A 20,791-nucleotide genomic window follows, 5' to 3' on the forward strand; every position below is an offset into this window, starting at 1 on the left:
CATCAGCAAAGAAGCCACTGAGAAGTATCCACAACTGGTAACAAGTAATCAGATTCATCATAATAATATATCAAATTTATGGTTCATGAAAGAATAATAACACTCCTTTTTACAAAAAGACAAGTGTCTGCAGGACACAAAGCGATACATTTGGCATTCAAAGTGACCATATAATTCAAAGAATTTGAACCCAATATTATGAGGCAACCTAACTGGGCAGCAGCACTAGGATAACCAAACCCTAAAGAATATTTGAAATCATAGGTCTCTCCTTTTCCTAATCAAATTAAGTTGTAAAATCTCTTGACACAATGTTGAGATAAGAATACCCAGAACATTTGTGATTTAAACATAGATGGCATCCACATAAACCTAAATTTAAACAGTTAGGTACATTGTGTTTTGTTTGAAAATAAAGCAAACACAGTGACTCATTTTAAGGTTTGTGTCTTGGCATTTATACTTAAATACGAAGTTCTTCATAAGACTAGCTAAAGACTTATTGGTCTTACAAAATATCTAATATGTTTCCCAATATTCCTGCCTAGAAACATCTTTTGAATATAAAATGTTTCAGAGCAACGTAAATAGATAAGTTGACAGTAAGAGCACTTTGCAGACCATATTCATGCAACTACTTAAAAATATAAACATAAAAGACCAGTGAACATAGTTGAGAAAAATAAAGAAATAACAAACTTAATTTGTAGCAAAAGAGTCGAAGAACTAGACCATTTCTGAACCCAATATCAAGCAGATTAGAAGTGACAAAAATCATGATTGAAAGAGATTAGGAAATGTATCTAAATAATGCAGATATATAATAACATAAAAGCGTAAGAGTACAGTACTGAAAAGATAAAAGCAATGTGGAATTAAAAAATGTACAGTGCTAATGATAAGGTTGATAACACATTTTCACTAGATATGAAAGATTGAGTAAATCAGTAAAAATTGACTAATTGACAAAGAATGACAAGAAACTCTTAGTGCGGCAACCTATTAAGTGCTGAGCACATGGGCTTATTCTTTACCTCCTTCTCTCAGAGGCAGTTTTCCAGTCAGGGTGGCTCCTTTTGGAAGCTACACTATCTCTTCTGGCAATAACAAGGATTGTTCAAGAAAATCCTCAGAAAGTAGCATACTACCGAGTAGATGGCAAAATGCCCAAAGACCCATTTAAGAGATCAGATATAAATTAAAATAAATAAAGTAGAAGAGGAAGTCTTTGACTACAGGAAAAACATGACCAGAAGAGGCAAGCCTAGCAGCAGCTATGTCAGTGTGGTCAGCATTCAATCTAGAACATGCTCGACTTGAAATTAATCACCTCTCTGTGTCATTTTTGTGGAGGTGTTTAAAAGCAATTAAGGCACTTGTACCTGGAGGCTAGATATGTCTGGGTAGGGGTGTGTGATTTTTTTTATAAACATTTTAAAAGTTTGTGAAGGTTGAAAACATAAAGTCTTTAGTGGGTAAAATGGCTGCCACAAATTCTATTACAAAAATACTTTTTCAGAAAATGTTGTCTGCGAGTTAAGTTTTGTGGAGGAGGCCACCTGCACAATTTACAGAATTTGTTAGGTTTTGCATTGTTGCAAAATTTGCCAATGAAAATCTTATTTCACACACCCATAGTTCAGAGTTGATGAAAGGGGACTGAATTTTGGGGTTAAAAGTACATCTATACTATTAGTGCTAAACAATACATCATGAAACATTATCTATTTTCTTTAGTAATGAAGAGGCTAGCATGGATTTATACTCAAGATCAGATTAGAATGTGAAACCTCACAATATGTGCGGGACTTTGGTACTATATTTTGAAAACAGCTGCATAAGTGACAATAGGTTCGTGGAAGTCTGACCAGTACTCTTGCCATTTCTCCCCATCGTAGAAGGCTCCATTGCCTAGTCTCAAAAAAGACATTATTAATGTACACAATTATTACTAACAAGAAATTCTACCTAGTGTCCACCTAAGTAATAAATTGTGTTAATATATTCCTAGCCACGCATTAAATTCTCCAGATGCATCCTTTTTTAGCAGTTACTAGCTTTACTCAACAATGATAAGGCGTTATGCTTTCTCAGTGCTGCTCCCCAAGTGTCAAAGCAGACGTTAGATTGGCATGCAGATAGTGCACACCCTAGACACCAGATTAAAGCAATTCCATTCGGCGAGATGGTTTGAGCTTGTCGTAATTGTAGCGACACTGCAGAATTTGTTAAGTGTATTGAGGATTTGGAGAGAAGATTCTCACAGAGGGGTTATTCAAAAAAGGATATTGCACTAGCCAAACAGAGGGCTTTAAAGATTAAACGGCCATCCACATTGAAGCCTAGGTTAACTACTGCTTCAAAGACAACACCGATTAGAATGATCAAAGATTATACCTCAATCAGTGTAACTTTACGCAAAAGGTTGAATAAACACTGGCATATATTACAAGCAGACAGGACTCTGCGAGAATTAACGGATAAACCGCAGATCACATATCGTAAGGGTAGGACCTTAGGATCCATGTTGAGTCCTAGTTATCCCCATGATAATAAGCAAGGAACTTGGCTGATGCAATTTTCCAGAGGTTTTTTTAAATGTGGACATTGTGGCATGTGTAAACATGCTAAAGATAAAATTAAACAGTTTCAAGACAAATATGGTCGAATATATCATATTCAGTCCAATATTAGTTGTAGCACCAAATATGTCATTTATGTGATACTTTGCAAATGTGAAAAAATGTATATAGGCAGTACAATCAGAGCCTTAAAGGATCGGGTTAGCGAACACATGAGAGCAATCAAGAATCATGATGTGAGATATCCCATTGCTGAGCATGTGTATAATTGCATAGCTGAAGGTCAGAATAAATCTTTTCAATTTTATGGTATAGAACATGTAGCACTTGATCCACCTGCTGGGAATAGAGAGCTGAAACTGCATGGACTTGAGGCACGATGGATCATGCGCTTGCAGGCGGTGGAGGATGGTCTTAATTTTGATCGGGAGCTGCAATACTTTTTAGGTAACTAATATCGGAGATTATTGGAGAATAAGTATTTTTTGAACAGATGTTTGTGTCTGAGTATTATACTATTTGATTGAATTGATTATTGAAATGCTTATATCGATTCTATTTCTGATGGCACTATCTGCGTTGAATTTCTTCAGCACGACAGATTTGGAAATTCTCTATTTATATCCCTTCAACTGTGTTTTATGGCCTTTTTGTTAATACCTAAATATGTCACACTTGGGTGCATGTCTTTTGAAACTGATAGAGTGACCACCATTAGTGAGTGGATCTGGTTTATTCTAGTAGTCTTATTTATTGTTTATGAGTACCCATTGAAAGAAATTCGTCTAACTCAGGAGGCAGTACAAATGATCCGACTTATTAGGGACAGTCAAGGCTGGTTGAGCATGCCTTGTTTGCATTTCCTGATTAAATGTGTATTGGTTATCGTTTTAAGATATCTGCTTTAAACGAGTTGTAGCTGATTCTTTTAGAAAGATATTTTGTGACAAATACTTCGTTTCATAGGGTGCTTTCTACATACACTGTAGCAGTAGGCACTTTTTTCAGCTTATGTGAACTCATATTATAGCAATGTTGAGTAAAAGTGTATTTAATATTATTACATGTTTGCCCAGGAACAATTAGGTAGGTATGACCATAATTTGGAATTAGACATTGCTGTTTTGGTTTACAACATTCAACTTTATCACATGAGATGTGTCCGGTTGATACGCAAGAATAAGTATTAGGACCTCAAGTTTACTTTAATTAATATATAGCGCAAGCAACTATAAACATTAGGCATATACGATCATTGCGGGATAATAAATGTTGAGAACTTGTTTGTATCAGTAAAGAATTTTGTCTAGAAGTACCGATTTATGTTCGATTGACACGCGATAATTAATTATTAATACCTTGAGTTTACTCCAATAAATACACTACGAGTGAACTTAAATTAGTGATTTAAATGATCGGTACGGGACAATAAACCTTAAGAATTCGTTTTATCAGTGCAGATATATTGTTTTATGGAACTCAAACATGGCGCTGAAAGTATCGGCAGAGCGCCAGCGACTTCTTTTATTTGTATTTTTAGTTAATTTCCTTTCCTTTTGTATATAGAAACAACTGCATGTCGGGAGTACTGGCTACCCGTACTCGGGCTTACAACGTTCGTAAGGTAGGTGAGTCGGGTCAGGGCTGCTGTTTGTGCGGGTGAATTTACTTGGAGTTTAAAGTGGTTAAGAATTGCAGTAACCACATAATCATTTTACATTTGTTGTAGATTGTACGTACTTTGGATACGATCTGATGATAATATATTCGTGGATTAGTGCACTGATATTCGGCGTGGCATTACCGAAAATAGGGTAAGTGCCTGCAATGAGCAGTTTGTTATGCACTGTGTATACCGTTGTGGTTTGATTAGTTAAGTGATAAAGTCGCAGTATTTTATTATTTTTTTCTAGGATATCATGGGCCATAAATAATTTGGTTGTTGCTTAAAGACCACACGTGAGGTTAACATTGGAGGACACTATTAGCAACTATACGAAAGTTTGGAAGGTACCGTTCTTACGTTTAATTTCTGATCAGTGCTTTGGTATATCTTGCCTCAAGTGTGACGCAGTTAGCGGTTCATTAACTGAGTATAATTTATATAATTACAGGTTTTCTACACTATAGATATTGAGGTACATTTTTATACACATTATTGACTATTAGCTGCACGAAGCATGTAAGTCACTAGGGTTGGTGAGTAAATCAATTACCAACTATAAATCACTTAGTCAGAAAAAACAAAACTGTAAATTTTGTTTTCCAAAAAAATTTGTTTATTGTGTCTTGGTTTTATTATATTTCTGAGATTACTTTGTATTTGGTGTATCTATAACCTTTACACCTGTGGATATATATGAGGCACCTGTATGCACTTGTGATTCCTTTGCACTAGGTACACAATTTGGGGGCATGTACTTGTCTGTTGCCCATTATTGTTATAGTTTATTACAATTGAATATTCATGTTGCTTCCAGCCTTGAAGAAGTCGTATGGGATACACCCCTTAACGACGAAACGCGTTGGGATTGGAAGAATCCTCTATGAATAAAAGAGAAGAGCAGAAGTTCATATTGGAAAACTGTTTCACTTTGTATACTTATTTCCAAGCGTGTGCATCAATAATATTGAATGTTATATCAATCCTCGATTGACCTTATAGGGAGTTTGGGTGGTATTCCCTTTATTGATAGCACCGCTGTAGATGTTTCAGTTTCATATCAGTTTCTATAACTAATTTTGTGCAAATTTTGTTTGTAGCGCCATATAGCCTTTTCACACCCATCAATCACTGTTAGATTGGCATATACCTGTTCAGGGTTTTGGATTGTGGAGATTGAATAATAGAAAGTAAAGCGACCGGAACATTAGAATGCTAAATAGACTCAAACATTTGCAAACCCACTCCCGGTTTTTTAGTGTGCTTCCAGGGTATAATTGTCAGAGGCAGTATTTGATGCTTCTCTAATATGGAATCTGGCTACATGTTGTTAGTTTATTTATTTATTTATTTATTTAAAGTTTTGTATAGCGCGAACATGACCCAGATCGCTTTACATAAGTTTAGGCAGTGAGAGAGACAAGTAGGACAATAGACATCAAGAGCAATGCATTGTTCGTTAGAGGAGTTTGTTCAGTAGTAGAGATTTGACTTCCTTTTTGAAGGCAAGGGTAGAAGGAATCAGTCTTGTTCAATCAGTTGTTGTGGCTTTCAGTTATGTATTGTTTTGCATCCATTTATGCACCCCTCATGTTTGTTGCTTTGTTTCTTCTTGGTTCCCGGTGCATAAAGGAGTCCCTCTATTTCCCTCCATTATTGTGCTTGTTGTGTGCAAATCTAATCTCATGCTTACCTCTTCAACTATAATCCGGTCTAGTTTCCAAGTTGCCCTGGGGACTACATGTAGTGTCCTGTCTCCCGGGGGCTCAACAGAGCAACCTGATACTGCTAAGCCTTAGCATCCCTTACTATATGCTGTCACAAACCAGCATCCAATGGTGTGTCTACCTGTGGTCTCCTAACTACCTGACAGCCAGTGCAAGTACTTACCATTCCTTCTATATCAAGGCTACCAACTGACATTCCTTGCCCTTGATGGATCAATTGTGAACGTGAGATTCAATCCACTGCTTTTCCCTCATGCTCTTTGCCTGTGGAAGGTGTTCAGGGGCTTTCTTTGGTCCACTCACTTGGAGTTTGACATTAACATATAAAATCCCTTGCCACTACACATATGAAAGGAACAAACTATATTTAAATTCCCATAAGGATATACATTCTTCATCTTATTAAATATAGTTGCAGCTAGTGCAACACATCCTGTAGCACCAGGAACATCTCAGTGTTACTGAACTCTTATTAAAGGATTATATGCAATCAAATACATGAGTCTATCCCACTGGCACTGTTGACTCTTGTGTACACATCTTCCGAAAAAAATCATTCTAAATCTTGAGCATTCACTAAGCTAGCCGACCTGACTTTGAACATTTTAAGATCCAATTCATAAAGCAAAAGGGCATTCTGATTCATAGTTAGCATTCCGAATTGCAATGATACATTGCAAAGCCTTGTCAGTTACAAGGAAAATGGACAACAGAAGGGCATTGCTCTTTCTAGCCACTTGCAATGAAATTCACAAATGGTTTGCCATCACAGTGGAATGCACAAATATTTTGTGGATGCTTAAGTGGTTGCAAAGCATGGAATGGTTACCAATGGCCAATGGTAGTTGGTAACCATTTGCAGATTGTAGACTATCACTTACTGATATCTCAGCCTTTGCAGGCTGTCTGTTGCATGCTCTCACCTGAGTTCAATTCACTTGTCACTTTTTATAGCATTATTATAGAACTGTAGTACTGGCGCGATACAAATATGAATACTAGGATGGAAGTTGGACCTCCCATGCAGGTATCCATTCCAGCATTTACTACTACTCACAATAAAGCAGGCGATGTATGCCTCAATGTCAACCATCTCCTTGTGCTGGGAAGAATTTGATAATCCTTTGCAGTGTGGAGAGACTGATTACATCACAATAATATTAAACGTGATATTTAGTTTCAAACAGACAATTATATTGTGGCGATAATAAATTCAACTCCAGCAATGAGGGTCCAAATATGAGGATAGCTTAAAGAGGCCAAGGATTAACTAGCAAACAAGTGCTAAGTGAAAAAGAGACTGATCAAAGGATTCATGGGACAAAAGAGGCTGATAAACATCTAGCACTCAATCAGAAGGATGAAAATGACATCATAGAGGAGCAACAGAATTGCACATAAAACCATAAATTGGAAGCTGAACCCATGGAGGTAGAGGAAAAAATATACCAAAAGTAATCTTAAGAAGAAAAAAGAGGAAGATATTTTCAATTTTTCAAAGGGAGATTTTAGGTCAGAATAACTAAAATGTTAGAAGAATATCAAATAAAGGCCAAGGATATTGAAATTTGAAGATGAAATGGTGATTGAGACTGACCAAGATATTCAAGATATCATGGGAAGAAGAACTTAAATATTCTCTATGAGGAGTAATAAAAGGTATGACAACAGGTTTAAAAGAAATCACAATCTGTGTATGCCAATGACACAGGAGATGGATGAACGACTATCTCCTGATCTACCCTAAAAATGAATCCAACTATGCAGATGAAACATAATGGAATATTACCCAATATCTCAATAACGCAATAATGGAATCAAATCAACCAAAAAACAGGATGCAACTAGATCAAACAATACAGGTCAAAGTATGACATCAAGAGGATTTGAAATTAGTTGATTATGAAACTATTTGGCGAATTAATGAAACACAAAATCCAAGCTTACTTAAGAAAATCAGATCCAGTTAGTGTGTGAGATTAATAATAGTAGAAATGCAGTGTTTGAATTCTATTTATGCACAGTTTAAAGATATATTTTCTAGAGAATATTAAACCAATTATATAAACTGATCAAGGATTCTACCCATTACATTAGTGACCTTCCCAAGAGAAGCTGGAAGAAACAGAAGGTAAAGTAAAACTACTGCAATTTGCACTTCTAAAAATACAGTACAAGAAATTCTAAGCTCAGCATGTGAAATCTGAAGGTTCAGTCTGATGTCTCACAGATGGAAGAAATGCTGCTATGGTTAAAGCCAAATAGTTTATCGAATGGTGATATTAGCTGAATAACTGTCCCATATGGAAGTTAAGAATAATACAGATTCTTTAAGTTAGGCGGGGCCTTAATAAATCAACCGCATAAAATCACTGTGACAACATCAAGCAATGGAAGATGTATTCAACAAAATGCTTCGAGCAAAAAAAACTAAACTAACATTAATTTGGATTGGACCTGGACAGCAGCAGCAATGACTCTTGAGTTGCCAGTATGGCATCTATATCACCCCTAGCAAAAGGCTACTGAACTTAATGTTGCTGAACCTTGCTGGACTGAATGACATGAAAAAACTTGAAGAGAAATAGATTGACAGTAGAAGCCTTGCAGGAAACTTGGCAAACTGAAATTAAGTTTTTATGCAGCTATATATGTTATCAGATTGCTTCAGTAAAAGTAAAATATCTCCTTGCTTCAGGGGACTCATGACCTTAATCTCTGTAGCTAGGGTTGTTGAATCCAAAAGGATAGGTATGCCACATAACAGATTTCTCACAGCAGTGACATATGCCTAGGGAGCCACAACGAATGGGAAAAATATTCAATGGTATAGTGGTGGAAAATGTTTATATTCCTACAAGGGGGCAATTTGATGATTAAATTAAATTGCGAGAAATCTGAATAGAGGGTACTAAAACTAGTCACCCTTCCTTTCCAATTGTGTTGCTAAGAACCATGAGTACAAAGATACCTCCTCTGAATGCCAATGATCAATTGTATAGTGCTTACAAAGAAATAATGTGAATACCAGAATAGATACTGAAGAAGATCACTCCAAATAAAAGCTGAAAAGAACTTGATTCCATCTAGTTTACTTGTAATTAACGGAAGAAGCCCAAGTTATCAACCAGTTCATCCTACGTTTAGCAGAAGCCATTCAGATTGTCTGAATGATTATGATGTGGTTTTGTCTCCCTTCTTACCTCAAGATAGATTTAATAGTAAAAGACTTTGGAGGAAGTGATCATAGACCTTTAAAGATTATAGTGAGGTCACAATATAATTTCCACAATAGACCACAAAGAAGAACTGAGATCAGAATAAAGATGGCCAGGGTAACATGGAAGGTTTGGAACCTCTATAGGAAGGATCTGACAGGATTTACAGATGAAATAAAAGGGGTAACTCTTGACAAAATTTTACAACTTCATAATTTTTAATTAATAGCAAAATGTCTTTCATGAGAAAAAGCAAGCATAATGAAATAAAGAAATTATAAAGGTTGAAAACTCTATAATAATCTTAGGCATTGACTGTGACTGCAAGTACAAAATGCTTAACTTCTGTTCAACGCCAGGACCTCATGGAATTAAAACAAATGAAATGAAGTTTCAATCTAATCTCTGGGTTGCTTAACTAGAGTCACTGACTAGAGCTGTAATAAAATAGAACACCATCCGAAGTCTTGGAGAGGAAATCTTCGAATCCCAATTTTATGCCCTGAAAATTATAGAATAGTTGCACTGCTAAATATTTCTGGTAATAGTTTCACATGATGACTTTTAAAGAGCCTTGAGGATTGAATGGATAGATGGTATACTCCCTAGACTCCAACTAGGCTTCACTGGGATGCAATATATGATAAATGGATGCCTAATTTTTAAAATTACTTTTGAATCTACACATAGGAAAGAAATACAGAAAAAAATACAACATGCCTTGGATGCATTTTCTTAATACTGTAACATCAACTATTTAAAAACCAACACTGGGAAAACAAACGTAATGGGATTGGTAAATAGAAGCAGAAAGTTAATTTTACTTGGTGGATCAGTAACTGCCTGCTAGCTTTAATATCGAAATATTGCTGCTTGGGAATTACTTTTTTCGTATCTCCTTTATCTACCATGTTGAAAATATTATTGGGCAGACAAGAATGGATGCTGGTGCATTAGCAAAAATAGGTACGAATCTGGCACATACATTGACAAAAGTACTGAGAGAAACCAACAAATTACAGGTAGTCATCTTGTTATTGTATGGGTGTGACGTATTAAATTAAAAATATTTATCTAAAATTAAAATAACTGGGAGATGACAGAAAGGTGAAAGGAGACTGGTGAGCACACTTCAGGGTGTGCCATAAGAGTAGAACCTGGGCTAACAATATATGCCCTGATTTACTAAGGCTATGTATAGGTACAATGTGACCCAAAACAACACAAAGTGAAACAGGATTAGATTCATACAAGTAGACGTTGTAGATAGATGTAGAAGTCGTTTATTTATAATCCATCCACCCGTTATACGGAGCGTCCAGCCATACAGCCGTCTGGATCATCATAACCGTATTCCCTGGACCCTGCGGCGGCGGCGCTCCATACTAGAGCTCAGAGGGCATTCAAAGATATACATATAGCCGACAGCATGGCAGAACCAATATCACGTGCTGGTCGCGAGAGGGACGCCACCAGCACGTGAGATAATCCGACCATCACAACACCTTTCCCCTTAAAAGAATACAAAAAGAAAAACTAATCGAAAGCAAATACAAGGGTTACAAATAACAAGGTAATGCAACATACAAAAGTAATGATGAACAGAATTAATATCTGATGTAATCCTCAAACCTTTTTGAGGATTACATCAGATATTAGCGCTCCCTTTAGCATTCACAGGTAAAGAGGAAGAGCCAGACGCTAACTGGCTGCCACTCGCCACCTGAGAAGAGTGAACCATATTGTAGGGACCGGCAGTACCTCCAGAAACCAACCAGTGACCCCAATCGAGGTCATCATCATAATTCCTTTGTCTCCCTTGTTATATCCTAACTTGATCAGGAGAAACTTTAACAAGTTGTCTTTTGTTCCACCATCCCCTGTTTTGAACAAAAGCAGCTCCTTTGCTGACCTTGAATACCTGTTCTGGAAACGAGAACTTTGACTGCCCTTTTTTAACCATGGTAGGTTTTTTAATAAGGACCCAGTCTCCAACCATCATGTCCTCACCATTCAAATGGAATTTCCTGTCAAAACTCTTTCTTACATAAGTAACTGCTTGGCATGCACTCTATGACAAACGTCCTCGAAATTGACTCTAGATTTGGTCGAGCTATCCTTTAACCAAGTTGGACACAACATTGTTTTGGCCTCCCTACCCCTCGACAAAGTAAAAGGTGGTATTCCAGTCGTGCAGTGAGGCGATGTGTTATAACTCCAAACCTTTTGAACCATGAATTCCCTAACATCCAACCCTGAAGCTAGAGCAGTTTGGATACCTTCTTTCACTACTTTATTACCTCGTTCAACTAATCAGTTTGAAGTGGGAGAATATAGGGCCACTTTAAGGTGTTTTATGTCTAGCTTGTTGAGAAATTTACAAATTCTATCAGAATCAAAATGTGTGCCGTTATCAGTTACGATGGTCTTGAGAGAACCTTCTAACGAAAATATTTTCCTTAAAAATGAACTTGTAGAATCAGTATCAGGGGACCGAACAAAACATCCATTTAGAAAAATAATCGACTGCTAGTATAACATATTTCTTTTCATGGTCTAAGATAGAATAAGGGCCAGAAAAGTCCAATTCTATTTTTTCCCATGGGCCTTTCGGAAACTCTGTAGGATGCAAAGGTGTTTTAAGTGTCCGCCAATGCTTGTCCGACAGAAGACATTCCGGGCAACTATCAATGACACTCTTGACTTGTGAGTCCAAAGAAGGCCACCAATAGTGAAGCTTAATCTTCATTATAGTCTTAGTGGACCCTAGGTGTCCAATGTGTGCCTTGTTGATGATTAAAGGCCGCATCCCTGCCGTTGGAACAAACTTATCCCCCCGACGAACAATACCATTCTCCACGTATAGTTCATTTGATACTTGTGCAAAAACGCGCAAATCACCATTCAGACACCTAGATTCAGGCCAAACCTGAGTAGAGTACTCGATCACCTTTTTCAAAATTCTATCCTTCTCACAAGCTGCTTTCCAATCATTCTCGGTTAATACAGAATCATATTCATGAACTGCGTCAATTACCGCCACACGTTCAATATCCTCCAATGCAAAATCCTCCTCATCGTCCTTGTCCATAAGCAACCTGGACAAACAATCCGCCCTGAAATTCCTCCCACCTTGTATGTGTTTAACCACAAAGTTATACTCTTGTAGCTTAGATACCAGTCTCATCAACCTTGCAGACATATTAGTAGAGTTAACTTAGTTGAAAATATATACCAAGGGTTTATGGTCAGTTATTAATTCAAATTTGCGTCCCCAGATGTACATTTTAAATTTCTGAACAGCCCATGCGCACGCTAAAGCTTCACGCTCAATCGTGCTGTATTGCTGTTCGAAATGTTTAAGAGCTCTAGAAGCGAATGCCACAGTGAGCTCCCGTCCATCCACACTTTGGCTGAGAACCGCACCAAGACCAAGCACGCTTGCATCTACAGTAATCATGGCCATACAGTCATCCCTAAATGCATGAAGTGCTTGAGCTGAAACAATCAATTTTTTTACATTCTTAAAAGCAGTTTCCAAATCCTCGGACCATACAAAATTTTGACCTTTTCTAAGTAACACCCTCAGAGGTTCCACGGCTTGAGCGTAACACGGCACAAATCTTGCATAATATTCCGCTAAGCCGAGGAAGGAGTGTAAGGTGTCTTTATCCTTAGGTGCTTTAGCATCTTGGATAGCTCTTATCACAGAATATTTAGGCTTAATCCCTTGACTAGAAACATTATGACCTAGATATTCCAGTTCTTGCACTGCGAATTTACATTTGTCAGGTCTCACAGACATTTCCTTAGATTTTCAGATTGTTAGAACTCGTTTGAGTATATCATTGTGTTCCTTAAATGACTTAGCAAAAGTTAGGATATCATCCAAATACGCTTGGACCCCCTTAACGTCATGAAACAGCGTATCCATCAATTTTTGAAACACACTACCGGCTGACGCCAACCCAAAAGGAAGACGGAGGAACTTGTATGCTCCAAAAGGGGTGACAAATGTAGTCAACTCCTGAGACTCTTTGGAAAGGGACACTTGGTGATATGCTGATCTCAGATCAATTAAAGAGAACCACTTAGCCCCTCCTATATTTGCTAGAAGTTCATGGATTCTTGGCAGTGGGTGGCAATCCACCAAAATATTTTTATTAAGAGACCGCAAGTCCGCGCAAAGTCTGACCTCGCCAGACTTTTTCCGCGCGACTACGATGGGAGCCACCCACTGTGACGAATCTGTGGCTTCGATTATACCTTGTTCGCTTAAGTTTTTTAAAGTAAGCTTGAGTTCTTCCCTTACACTCATAGGGATCGAGCGTACTTTATGCGAAACGGGCTGTGCATCCGGAACTAATTTGATACGGTGTTCCACACCTTTAACTCTACCTACTTTGTCACTAAACACAGGTTTAAATTCAGCAATTATTTCATCGACCTTTTTTACATTGGTAACAGAATCAGCACAATCGACATTGCAAACAGGTAGATCCCCCACTTTTATCGGGCTCTCGTCCCCTGGAACTAAATATAGACCCATACGTGCTAAGTCCTTCCAACCAATAATGTTTTTCCCTTTTTCTGCTACGTAAATTTTAGTTGAAGTCTCTCTACCAAGACATTGTACAACCCCAAGAAAATATCCAATCATATTAATGTCTTTCTTGCCAAAGGCTTTTGGATATACATCTGAATTCAGTAATTGTTTATCCTTCCACAAATCGTAGAATGTGGAATCCCGAAGAATAGTAATCGGCGAGCCGGAATCTGCCATGACCTGTAAATTGATGTTGTCAACGATTGCTTGACACAGAGGACCTTTTATTGATATTGCGTCCCCTTCACAGTCTAAAGTGACTACAATATTATTTAAAGAGTCAGAACAAGATTCCACCTCGGTCTCAATGTATCGAACGTTGACTGCCTTTCTAGTTTTTCTGCATACTCCTTGAAAATGACCAATTTTCTTACAAATAACACAGCATTTGTTTAGAGCTGGGTAACCAGGGTGATTGCCAATATGATTCTTTGAGCCACATCTGTAGCAGAAAAGAGGTTGTTTCTTTTGAGGAAACCTGGGTGGCCTACTTTTAACGTTTACCGCTGCCAGAGAGTTCTCGTGGTCGTTGTCGATTGAAGTCACTGAATTGACTGCGGTTTTATCCTCTTGCATGACTTTACTTGAAATTGTAGAGCGTTCGATACTCAATGCTAAGTCAATCACCTCAGACAAAGGCGGATTTTTGCAGCTTAGGATTCTCTGTCTGATCTTCTTGGATGCACAGTTAAATACAAACTGGTCTCTAATATAATTATCCGTAAGTGGACCGAATCCGCACGTAGTCGCCAATACTCTAAGAGCAGAAATATATTCTTCTACTTTTTCATCTTCTTTTTCCTTTCTTTTGTAGAAGTTGTAGCGCTCAAGCATGATGTTTGGTTCGTCTGAAAATTGCTTTTTAAGGCGAGCAACGGCTTCTAGATACACATTCCATTGGCTGTCACCAGACTGGGAAGTTGAAGGAGGAATTGGGACCACACTGTCAAAAATTCTCTGAGCAGCTTGCCCCAGGCAACCAAATAATAAAGCGAACTTGCGGGCTGCTGAATAGTCTACAGCGTCTATTGCTACTAAATGGTTCTCGAAAAGTCTGAACCATTCGTTCCAGATGATAGGTGGACTGCCTGGTTTGCTCAAGAAGGGTGGGGGTTGAGTGATAGGGTTGATATTAAAGGCCATAGCTAATTAATTAATCCAAGAAAAATTGCTGACTGTAAACTCCGTAGTAGAAATCTTGCTTAAATATGCAAACCGATGAATAAATAATGAAAGGTGATCAGAAGCGTGCGCGTCGCTGAAACTCTGTCTGGACGCGCTCCAATTTCACTTATATTTGAAGGGAAATAACATTTTTTACATTTTGTTCAAAAATAACCTGTAACCACATATCTATAGAAGTAACACTGGAAAAGAATAATATTGTGTAGTTATACACTTGCAACAATAACCATAATAAATGTAAAGTTACAATAAATAGCCAGGTATACACTAAAATGCTAATGTCATTTTAAATTTGAATAAAACAAGATGACGTGCGTATCGTCGTGACCTATGGCTGACAACACGCGTATGAAATTGACCACGGCGTGCGTGTCATCGAGTAATGTGGTTTTGCGCATGTACTAGAAATTGACGAGCATCGTCGGGTAGATGTACGGAGTTAAATCCAAAGCGAGGCTAAAATGCTGCATAGTCAATTGTGTTACCCGTACGCGAGCCCAACCCAAGATGGCGTCGCGTACTGTAACGTGATGACGTCCGCTGTAGGGGTGTGACACGCTTTGGCTCCGATGAAAATTTAACGCTAGCAAATGCGAAGTATGCGCTGGCTACCACAGGCAAATCCGGAAGCTCCGATGGCCAACTGGCACACGTACCTTAGAGGGGAGGACCTACTTGCAGGTAAAATTCTTTCAATTTGAATCTCTGCTTTTCCGCGATCCACTCCAAAGTTGTTGCGAGGTGTGGGCATGGGCATGCGGGTGGAGGACTCCCAGTCGTCGCCAGATGAAACAGGATTAGGTTCATACAAGTAGACGTGGTAGATAGATGTAGAAGTCATTTATTTATGATCCATCCACCCGTTACACGGAGCGTCCAGACATACAGCCGTCCGGATCATCATATCCGTATTCCCAGAACCGGCGGCGCTCCATACTAGAGCTCAGAGGGCATTCAAAGATATACATATAGCCGACAGCATGGCAGAACCAATATCACGCGCTGGTCGCGAGAGGGACGCCACCAGCGCGTGAGATAGTCCGACCATCACACAAAGCAATGCAATATAGTGCAAAAGACATTTTGCCATAGAAAGGTGCCCTTTCTCAGTGCAAAAAATACACTTTTTGCTACCTTGGCTCACTGTGCACGTTCTTTCATTAGCATGTTGTTATAAACTGTATTCCTGGAATTTTGAGCTATAGTTTCCATCCTAAAAACACCAGGCAAAATGAATAGAGGGAGTTGTTTTACAGATTCACAAAAAGACAAAAAGAATACTTTGCGCCATGCCACTGCCAGTAGAATGGCTAAAATGTGTTTTTTAAACCTACTGTAGTATGAGGAGATGTTAGGAGCTGGCAAACAGGAACAGAAAGCGATGAAAAAAGATGTTGGACGGGTGCCTTCTCCAGAGAAAACACTCTAAACGCATTCGCGTGAGCCATATAATGTTTAATGATGGCTCACAGTGGTCATATTAAGTGAGGTTAAGAATGTAGATAGAGGTTGAGCACACATCAGTAGATTGCACTAGAGTGGTTAAATGTACCTTGCCATCCAGGCAATATATAAGTTTCAATCACTCAATGTATTCTGCAGCACGGCAGGAATTAAAAATTGAATGGATCACTAAATCAACTGCAGCTAGTAGGTGAGAAAATGCAATCCATTTCAGATTGGGTAGCTGGACTTTTTCCAACATTTAAAACCTTCTCTGAAATAGGAGCGTCCTACAAGAAACTGTACATTTATACCATATGATTCAGGGCTTAAAAAAATTAAAGGATTTGTACGTTATGATATTCGTAAGTTGCACCTATGTCTGTTCATAAGTTATATTTGTGTGTATTTTCAAAAACTTTCTTAGACAATCTTTCTACCTTACTACTGCAAGTAAAGTGTAAGGAATTTAAGAACACACAAACACCTCTATTTGCATCCCATGTTTTATGTATTTCATGCGTTATGCAAAAATGACATTTTGGGCATGATTCGCAAAGATATGTTTACTATTTGGCATTCACAAACTACACTTCTGAAGTAATTTACACTTTGGTAGTAAGTCCAGCACCTAACGTGGTCAACTGAAGGTTCCCATAGAAAACAATAGAGGTAGGGATTTAAAATACAACTCAATAGGAAATAATATTAAATGGATTCAAATGAGCTAAAATAGTTTAAAAAACTAAATACATATATATCAATGCTAAAAATATATACATAATAATAGGGTATGTCTATTATTTAATTATAAAATAAAGGTTATTAAATAATGTATACTTAAATAATACACGTACATTTTTATATGTATTTTAAAAGTGTAAACTTACTTAAAAGCACTGTTTGTGAATTAGGCACTATATATTTAGGAAATGCAAATTGTTTTTTTAATTAATTCCACAACTCCTTTCTTCTCAATATTACAATTATGTTCTTTGTGCCTAACATTAATACCCTGTTACTATTCTGGTTCTCCTTTATGCACTTTCTGCTGCAGGCTCATTTGGACCCTTCGGTTGTAACTTAAGTTTGAAGATAAATATGGAAAATGTATGTTAAAATACTTATTAGCACCTACCATTTTACGCATGAATAGGAGTTCAGCGACATATTTATTGGAATCCCCTCAACAATGTTTAGAAATGCCTGTAATAGAAACTGAAGTGATAACTGACAAGTAGTAGGTTGCACAATTTAGTTTCACTGATTTTGTCCATTTCTTGAACTTTCCCAACTATAGAGTGACTTGTGTCACCATAAGTTACAACCGCTTTCTGGGGCAGATTTTCATAAATCCGCACTTTTCTTTATTAGAGCAATGGCTTTGCTGGTGCAGGGCAGAGCGGGCTGGCTATTGCAAGCTGTTGGAAGGTGGGTCATAGGGAATGGTAGGTAGGCACCCACCACCCATCATGCTTTATGACCACTCCCCATGCTCTGCCACTCCTGTGTAGCCGCAGAAAACCTCTCCCCTGGGTAGCCACTTACCACATAATCAAGGAAGCCTGATTAATCCTGTCATATATGACCAATCAGGGAAGAATGTTGTACTTTATTTTCTGTACAGAATAATTTCAATAATGGCAAATTGCTGGACTCATCTATGCCATTCTATTCAGTCCTTGAAAGGTATTTTCCATCAATTCCTAGCAATAGTTATGCATCCATAAAATATTGCAATGTTAGCCTATGAGACCAACTATCTACAATGGGGAAAATGAAATGTGCAATTTATCCCTCACAGGGGAGCCCTGGGGGAGGAGGGTGTCTAATAGGTAAAAACAATTTAGATTAATACTCCAAAGTGCTATGCAACCAAAGTCGAGATTGTGGTGAATTTACTTTTAAAAACAGTACTGCAACACAGGGATGTTTTTATAATGACCTCAGGCTCTCAGCAGTGCACAAATGCAAGTGCAACAAACGCTGCTGGCCTCTAAACTGCCATCCCAAATATATACTGGAGACTTATAGGTGGTTTTCATCCCCATATCCAATTATCTACTAGGGACTGATAGGGTAAGTCAGGCCAATTGTAAGTGTGCTCTGATACATAGTGTACCCTATACATGTTGGTTTTTTAACAGAACACTGGTCCTGGTCAGTCAGAAAAGCAGCATCCAGGGGTCTCAAATGGGCCAAAAGGTGGGGGGACACTGCAAGCAGGTCCTGATTCCCCACACATGTGCCTAGTGCTTTAGTTTCAGACAGTGCATCTCGGAAACAGCGAACTAGGTTTGCCTCTTTCTGTTTCCGAGTTGTGCTATCTGGAAAGAAAGCACTAAGTGAGAGAAATATTGGCTTAAATTAATTCACTTTACGTACCACAGGTGCATAAAGCAGGTGTTCAGCTCTGCCCCGCACCAAAATAGCCCAGACTGAAATGACCCCAATCCTTAGTTCTAAATCCCCTCCTAAGACACTCATTATGAGTGTCCTGGTTTGCGATGCAATAATTACTGCACCTTTTACAATTCATTATCACAGAGCTCAGAATTCAAAAGGTGCGATAATATTACCTATTAGTCATGCCCTTTAAAATGGGGACATATTATGCTAATTTGTCTGGTTTTTGTCCCAAAATGTACATGTAGCAGTATTTACTAGGCATTTTCCCTAGGTAAATGTTGGCAAGCTGGACCTGTCGAAATTCACTAGGAGAAAATTGTGGAGTCCCTGTAAAAACAGTGGCGTAACAATAGCCCCAAGGGGGTCCCCGCCGGCACTGTGCACGGGCAGCAGGTGCTTCTCAAATTGTATTACTCCTCTGTGTAAAAATAATTATTTGTGCAGGGATTAGGAAAAAACAGGCACTCCTAATGAAGCCCAAGAAGATAATACACAAAATATATCTGCAACTTCAAAAACACTTCAGTATCTTTAAATGAGGAAATAACGAATTGAGTTCTTTTTTAGATACCGCTTTCTTGTAACCGGGTAATAATTTGCTCATAAACGTTTTACAATCACGTATTCCTAAAAACCTTACTTGTTTTTTAACACAGGGGTCGCACTCTGACCACGCCCCAAAGTCTCCTAGCAGACAGTGGATGGGGCAGGCTTGCTCGTTGCAGGCCCGCCACTCTTGCTTGACACATAACTGATCACAGAAGTTCTTCCGGTAATAATCGTCCAATCGGATTTGCCTGAAACGGAAAGATAACAACGATGAACAATAAGAGAAATGTTTGCAATTTCAGATTGATAAAAATCAATGGGAAATAATCATTTGGCAAAATGGATCTGCAATATTCAACAGCAAGCTATTGAAATAACTCTCAGATAAGGAAAAAAGGCAATTGGAATAGTTTTCCTATAACTTCTCCTTGATATATAAATAAAGATTGGGCTTAATAATTCTTCTTTTTGTAGCTTAGAGTACCCACACGTTTACACCTGCACAAGAAAGATGTAGGTTACAAAGGACATGGCAATCTTGCCTCCTTTCAGAAGAACTGTGCATAAGGATGTCAGAAAATGTGCAGCTGAAATCTAAATGTGATTATGTGTGTGTAATTATCGGAACAAAACGTACCTGGAGCGTAGGCAACAGAGAGTTTATATCTTTCCAAGAAACTTCTACTCCACGGATTTTCAATACATAATGAATATGCATTAAAGAGCGATGTATTTAATTCTGGCACTCGATGGCAGCTTGGAAGCGGATCTACATGTCTTCCTGCCTCGCCTCTTCCCTTCAATTTCCCTCTGCTACACAGTGCTGCCTTTATGTTAAGTGGTCCTTTCAAATGCAGACGCTGCGTTTTGATTGGCTAACAGTAAGCATGGGCATTATCATAAAACTAGTTTGACATATGGAGCTGAAAGGACATTAAGTCAAACTCCCTCTCCCCCGCTGAGTGGAGGGACACACACTTGGTTGCAGTAGTTACTGTAGGATATGTCCAGGCTGATGATAAAGTAATCTGAACTCTAACTGACTTGGGGTATGTTTGTTATCGTTGGACTAAGCTCTTTAAAAGTTAAGAAAAGGCCATACCATTGTACGGCATTTGGGTATTTATTCGGACCCCTTCACTCTTCCCTGTGTACTACAGTAAATTACATGTTTCTTGGCAGATGGGAGTCTTGGGGGTTTCCAAATAGATGTTATTTCCTTTTTGGCTAGTAAAAGTGCATGGTGATACATTTGAGTGATGCAGTGTCTTTCTTAATCATTTTAAACACTACAAACTCGCAGCGGTCGACATGTGCTAATTCCACCATACCATTAGTCAATGATAAGATCTTTGTGGCATATTATCAAGCACAGTGTTACAATTATCGCCGCTTTAGCGGCAGACAAA

General features: G+C 38.3%; 1 protein-coding gene across 1 annotated transcript in view; it reads right to left on the reverse strand.

Moving 5' to 3' along the window:
- C6 (complement C6) overlaps nucleotides 1–20,791 on the reverse strand; it is a 770,728-nt gene that overhangs the window by 644,822 nt on the left and 105,115 nt on the right. The window contains exon 3 of the mRNA XM_085631171.1: nucleotides 19,474–19,630. Coding sequence (XP_085487297.1) covers nucleotides 19,474–19,630 — 157 coding nt within the window. The remainder of the gene's footprint in view (nucleotides 1–19,473; nucleotides 19,631–20,791) is intronic.

This window comes from Triturus cristatus, chromosome 2_1, assembly GCF_964204655.1.
Source record: "Triturus cristatus chromosome 2_1, aTriCri1.1, whole genome shotgun sequence".
Lineage (NCBI taxonomy): Eukaryota > Metazoa > Chordata > Amphibia > Caudata > Salamandridae > Triturus > Triturus cristatus.